Below are 6,965 nucleotides of genomic sequence, written 5' to 3'. Positions count from 1 at the left end.
TGTACCTGAGATACCCGAGATAATTTTGTGCAAACCTCATGAGAACACTCTTTCACTGAGATGAATATGAAATAGCCTACCTGGCGGCATTGCAAATGGAGGTAATTTAATATAAGTGGGAAATAAATAGATTTTTGTAGTAAGACGATTGAAGAGCACAAGAAATAAAGTACAGCTGGAAATCTGACATTTAGGACTGTCCTGATAAATCAAAACGCTCTTCACTGGTCTTATACCATTCAATATTCCTGAAGACATCAGGACCTATTAGTGTGTGAGCTATTTGGTTAAGGACATCGAGTGATTCACCCTGGTCACCATGCATTCCTGGAGTTTGCACAATGTCTTAGAAAGTCAAAGAACAACAGCCCAATTGTTTTTCAGAAATTGGCTGCAAGCGTTTTTTTTCTTAATTTTTTTTGCAGTTACCATTAGGAAGGGGACAAAAGGGGTTGCACTCTCTAATATTTAGGCTGTGCAGATCACCGATGAACCTAATGTTCTTTTCCTGCCATTCTTTTTATAAATACAGTACTCAGATAATAAAGGTAAACCATGTAATCTGAACCCTGACATTAGATTGACTGGTCATACTTTGACAGCTGTTCAAAAACAGAAGCCCTACTGCAAACTGCTAGGGGCTAAATCGCTGGTTTTTGAAGCAGACCAAGGCAGGCCAGCAGCACGGTTCAATTCCCGTACCAGTCTCCCCGAACAGGCGCCGGAATGTGGCGACTAGGGGCTTTTCACAGTAACTTCATTTGAAGCCTACTTGTGACAATAAGCGATTTTCATTTCATTTCATTCAAGCAGCTGTGTGGCCTGTTTGGATTAGCAATGGCAGAGACCTGGGAACAAGCTGTCATCTGCTTGCTTGGTTACAGTATACACACAACCCAGGAAACACAAACTAAACTTTGACAATCAAACTAGTGAGTATAAAAAAGAACCATGAACCATTTTCTCTCTACTTCCATCTCTGCATACTTTACATTTTTTCTGAAGATACCATTTACTAATTATTTCAACTGTTGGGAGTTTAAATATATTGGAGACGACCCCGCCTGACTACTTCAAACAACTAAACAATACAGATGTGGCAGTGTTTCAAATATAATTTTACTAAATTCAGTTTTAAAAAGCCATTTTATTTAAATATAACTCATAACATTGACACACAAACAGTTTATTAAGGTTTAAACTTTATGGGCGGAATTTTCCAAGCACTAGCTGCGTCCTTTTCGCTGGCGGATGCAGCTCGCCAGCGGGATTTTCTGGTCCCGCCGTTGGCAACGGGATTTCCTGTTGACTGCACCCCTCATCGCCGGGTAACCTGTGCACCGTCGGTGGACCAGAATATCTTGCTAGCGCAAACGGGGCATGTAAATTCCGCCTTATATTTCACGAAACAATGTTAAGTGTAAATGAATGATTTGTTTGTGAAACAGAACCTTTCATATAAACATCCAACACCCTGTTCAAATTACCTACTTTATGTGTTTCTAGATAGTAAATTATGTGAGTTTATACTACAACTGCACAAAAACAGCAAATACCCAGCAGACTGACATATTATATGTGACTTCAGTTCTGTTGAGTTGGATGATAGTAATCACATGCATTAGCACACATCATAAATTGCATGCACTTTTCCAGCTCATCATCCTTAGCAAATCACACAGGGGTCATCAGGGCCAGATTTAACTTCACCCTCAAGTAATGTGTTCATCACAGCTTTCATCAAGTAGCTGGTTGTCCCTCTCATACCAGTTGGAGGTGTGGCGTAGAAGTCAGTCATGTCCTGCAAATAGATGCAACATGAATGAATTTCCAATCCTGCTTCTTTGTTTTTACATAATAGATTTAGATATAATCCTAGGATGGACGGGTCAGATTGTATGTTGAGGGTTAACATTAATACAGGCACTAATTGTCATAGTGATCGGTTGATGCAAATCAATTCTGTTCAGCTCAAAGCTGAGATTCATGCCACAAAATTAATATTTTACACAATAATTTTTTTAAATAAATGTTTTTATTGAGTTTTTTGTAATACAAAACACATTTAAATATGAAAAATCAGTGGGAGTTAAACAAGAGAATATATAAGTAAAACTAGAACTATTTACACATAGATCGGTTTTGACTATTTACATATATACATCGCAGTTTTCCCCTCCTTTTCTTTTCTTCCTTGCAGTGCTTGCCGTGGTAATTATGGTCCCCTGCGTTTAGCTCCCCACTAGTTTTCCCTTTGCTTTTATTCCCTTTGGTTCTGGTTGTTGTTGTTCCTGCCCCCCCTTGTGTCTCCTCGTTCTTTTATTGGGCTTGTTGAGTTCCTTGTTACCCTGATCCCACCCCACCCACCCCCTCCTTACTACTGGCTACACCCTCCTAATATTTGGCTTCCTAGTTGTTGGCTACAAACAGGTCTTGGAACAGCCAAGTGAATGGACCCATCGTTTTATGGAAGCCTTCTTCCGACCCTCGGATGGCGAATTAAATTTTCCACATTTCGAAAAGTTCGGACAGGTCGGACAGCCAGTCTTCAGCTTTGGGTAATGTTGCCGACCACCAGCCGAGAAGGATTCTACGGCGAGCGATCAGGGAGGCAAAAGCAAGAGCATCGGCCCTCTTCCCCATGAAGAGATCTGGCTGTTCTGATACCCCGAAGACTGCCACTCTCGGGCATAGCTCCACCTCCATCCCCACCACTTTGGACATTGCCTCGAAGAAGGCTGTCCAGAACCCAGCAAGTCTGGGGCAAGACCAGAACATGTGGGCGTGGTTGGCCGGGCCTCCTTAGCACCGTTCGCATCTATCCTCCTCCTCCGGGATGAACCTGTTTTGGTTAAGTGGGCTCTGTGGACCACTTTTAGCTGCATTAGGCTTTGCCTTGCGCATGTGGAGGTGGAATTGATCCTGTGCGTGCTTCGTTTCAGAGTTCCCACCCTATTTCAAACCCCAAGTCCGTCTCCCAGTTCTCCCTTGTCTCGTCCAGTTGGGTGTTGGTCCCCCTTAACAGTCGCCACTACAGTTCCCTTTCCCCAAATTGTCCGCGTCCAGCAGGCCCTCTTGCAGTGATTGTCGTGGTGGTCATGAGTATGTCTTTGTTTCCCTTTGTAGGAAGTTTTTGAGTTGTAGGTACCTAAGTTTGTTTCCCCCCGTCAGCTGGAATCTTTTGGTGAGCTCTTCGAGTGTTGCTAACCTGTTGTTGGTGTAAAAGTCCCTAACTGTCAGCGTTCCCCCATCCTGTCTCCACCTTTTGAAGGAGGCATCCATAGTCACCGGCGTGAACCTGTGGTTGTTGCAGATGGAGGCTTTATCAGTCATCTCAGTAGCCCGAAATGCTGCCACAGTTGGTTCCCGGTGTTGCTCCCATCGCTGGGCTCATTGAATATTTATTAGGTGGGGCTGGGAGTGACGCCATGGCTAGGACCCAGAGGGAGGTCCCTCTGCAGGAGCTCTCCTCTATAAGCGTCCATTCAGCTTCTGGCCCTTTTATCCACCCCTTTATTCTCTGTGGTCGCTGCCCAGTGGTAATATTGCAGGTTTGGAAAGGCTAGGCCCTTCCAAACATGGATCTTGTTCTCTGCAGTACCCTCATTGGGATCTTTGTCCCCGCCATACAAACGCCATAATCAGTTTGTCCAGTGAGTTGAAAAAGGCCTCGAGGATGTCATGGGGCAGCATGGTAGCATGGTGGTTAGCATAAATGCTTCACAGCTCCAGGGTCCCAGGTTCGATTCCCGGCTGGGTCACTATCTGTGCGGAGTCTGCACGTCCTCCCCGTGTGTGCGTGGGTTTCCTCCGGGTGCTCCGGTTACCTCCCACAGTCCAAAGATGTGCGGGTTAGGTGGATTGGCCATGCTAAATTGCCCGTAGTGTCCTGTTAAAGGGGGAGTTGTTGGGTTACGGGTATAGGGTGGATACGTGCGTTTGAGTAGGGTGATCATAGCTCGGCACAACATCGAGGGCCGAAGGGCCTGTTCTGTGCTGTACTGTTCTATGTTCTATGATGTAGATCGGGATGGATCCAAACAGGAAGAGGAATCTCAACAGTACATTCATTTTGATCATCTGCACCCACCCCGCCAAGGAGAGTGGAAAAGTGTTCCATCTCTGCAGGTCCTTTTTAACTTCCTCCGTCAGGCTGGTCCGGTTCCACTTGCGGATGCCTGTTCAGTCATGAGCGATTTGGATCTCCAAGTGGGGGAATTTGTGCAGGGCCTGTTTAAACGGCAGCCCCTCCAACTCTGGCTCTCCTCCTTGTGGGTTCACTGGAAAGATCTCGCTTTTGCTCAGGTTAAGTTTGTTCCCGAGAAGGTTCCAAACTCTTTCAAGGGCGGCATGATTCCTTCCATGCTGCTTTGCGGGTTCGAGATGTAGAGGAGCAAGTCATCTGCATGGAGCGAGACTGGTCTCTCTGCCTGTTCTCTGGATCCCATTCCAACTCTTTGCTGCCCTGAACGCGATCGCTAATGGCTTCATCACTAGGGTGAACAGCAGCAGGGATAACAGGCATCCCTGCCTTGTGCTCCTATGCAGCTGTAAGTACTCAGAGCTGCTGGTGTTTGTCCGTTCACTCACCGTGGAAGCGTTGTACAGGAGAGTTTCACCCAGGCAGTGAACTCTGTTCCAACCGCGAACCGCTCATTTACCTCTATGGGGTTCTATCATTCGACTCTGTCGAAGGTCTTCTTATCAGCATCCAGGGAGATGATCACCTCAGGTGTTCTCTCCCCGGATGGGGTCATGATCACTTTCAACAGACGCCTGATGTTCGAAGTTAGCTGTCTACATGACAAAGCCCATCAAGTCTTCTGCAACTACCCCAGTCCTCCAGCCTTTTGTCTAGGATCTTGGCCAGTATAACCCGTTTTGGGATTCAACCTGTTCGTCCATGGGTCCTGTACACAGTTAAAGATCCTCTCTCCCCCCCCCCCCCCCCAACGCATTATCAGTCGGTGGGTATCTATGATGGGTATTTATGCCATGGTCTTCTTTATAAACTCCATATCGTCCCAGTTGGGAGCGCACACGTTCACCAGGACTACCGGTGCCCCAACTCGGACACTGCTGATCATGACGTACCGACCCCCCGGGTCCGTAACCATCTTTGTCGCCGTGAATATCGTCCTCTTATTTACCAAAATGACAACGCCCCTGGCCCTTGTCCTGTAGCAGGTATGGGAGGTCAGTCCCACCCAGCCCTTTCTTACCTGCAGTCGATCCTTCTCCCTCAGGTTTGTCTCGGAGGAAGACTGTGTCGGCTTTCATGTTTTTCAGGTGGGCAAAGACGCTGGATCTTTTCACTGGGCCATTAAGTCTCCTGATATTCCAGGTGACTATCCTGAATGGGGGGCTTTTGTCTCCCCGCTCCTCGGGGATCAACCGTACTTACCGAGCGGATGCGCTGCTGCACTCTGAGCTTTCCCTTTGTTCGGGAGCCGTCCAAAATGGCCACGGTCACTGTTCTCCCATGAGGTAGGCACCTGCGCTCCAGGGTTTCTCTTTGTCAAGGGGCATCCAATATGTCTGCCAACTGTGAATTCGGCAATGTGGATGAGCCCCTGCACTCCGAGGTTTCCCTTGGTCCAGGGACTTTGTAAGTGGTTGCTTGCAGCACCATTTTGTTCCAAATTGCCATGTGTGGCCTGTTGTAGCCAGTCTAACGTCCTCGATCATTCTTCACCTATTTCTCCCTTATGGTGTCTTCTCTCCCCCACCCCCTCACTGTCTTATTCCCCCCCCCCCCATCCCGTAGCTAAACTCCTCCTTCCCCCTGTTTCTTCCCCTGATTAACCCTATGTATCTGTTATCTGCCCCCACCCTCTCCTCCAGGCACCTTCCCCCTTTCTTCCTCATGAATCCCGGTGCTAACTACCTTGCTAGTGTGGTGGCCCATCCCTCCCGGGAGTTGTTGCACTTCCTCTCGTTTCCTGATCTCTGGGATCCATGTCCGTCAATTCCCCCACCTTCCCCTGTACTTAGCTGTACTTGATCATCCTTTCCTCTCTTACTGCTCTCGTCTCCATAATGAGGCAGTGTTCTCCCGTGTAAAGCGGTCTCTGTGGCAATGGTCTACTGTTGGCTGTACAGATTGTAAAAGGGAGAGAACTTTTTTTGTTAAAACATTGCGTTATAAGAGTCTCATTCTGTGGGATCTTCATTACTGCCACTGCTGCCGCTTCTCCAGTCTGTTCTCTGCGACAAACTTGTCAGCGTCCGCAGGAACCGTGAAAACGTATTCCCTGCCTTGAAACGTGACCCAGAGTTTGGCTGGGTACAACATTCCAAATCATTTTGTTAAATTCAGCCCCAATGTCCTGATAGATCCGGATCTTGTGACCTTCCCAGCTGCAGTTTTTGGACTATCTGGCCATGCGCAGGATTCTTTCCTTGTCCTGGTACCGGTGCATTTTTGCAATTATTGTCCTCGGATGTTCCCCGGTTTTGGGCTTTGGCTGGAGCGACCGGTGCGCTCATCTGATTTCTGGTGGGTTGAGGGGGAAGATGTCCCTTTTCACCAGGTCACCCACCATTTCAGCCACAGTCTGTGGGGTTCTGACATTCGATTCCCTCCGGTAGGCCCACGATTCATAGGTTCTGCCACCTCAACTGGATCTCCTGATCCTCAACCTTCCCTCTCAGGTTGCCTTGTGTCACGACCAGCCTTGCCACCTGTTTTTCCAGGGTGACAATCCCGTCCTTCTGGTCCGTTGCAACCCTCTCCAAATCTTTAATCGTTGCCTCCTGGACCTCCATTTGCTTTTCAGCTTTGTCTATGCCACCTGCATGCTCGCCAGAGCTTAGGCCACCACGTCCTTCACCGCAGCTTGTATGTCCGATTTTGTCTCTTCTCGGTGTTCCTTCATCTCTCTTGAGAGGAACGTCCTCCATCCATCCCTTGGTGAGGGGGCTTCTCGTGTGGCGAGTTGGTTCAGCTGATTGCTGTTTGTCCA

General features: G+C 47.8%; 1 protein-coding gene across 3 annotated transcripts in view; it reads right to left on the bottom strand.

Moving 5' to 3' along the window:
• Positions 1–1,127: 1,127 nt before the first annotated feature.
• The window catches only part of phkb (phosphorylase kinase, beta), a 408,331-nt gene continuing 402,493 nt past the window's right edge, over positions 1,128–6,965 (bottom strand). For all 3 annotated transcript variants that reach the window (XM_038806656.1, XM_038806654.1, XM_038806655.1), the window contains one exon: positions 1,128–1,801. In XM_038806656.1, coding sequence (XP_038662584.1) covers positions 1,667–1,801 — 135 coding nt within the window. In that variant the 3' untranslated portion in view covers positions 1,128–1,666. The remainder of the gene's footprint in view (positions 1,802–6,965) is intronic.

Source organism: Scyliorhinus canicula, chromosome 9 (assembly GCF_902713615.1).
Source record: "Scyliorhinus canicula chromosome 9, sScyCan1.1, whole genome shotgun sequence".
In the NCBI taxonomy this organism is placed as follows: Eukaryota; Metazoa; Chordata; class Chondrichthyes; order Carcharhiniformes; family Scyliorhinidae; genus Scyliorhinus; species Scyliorhinus canicula.
Note: the sequence above shows the minus strand (reverse complement) of the source record. Positions and strands in the feature narration are given on the sequence as shown.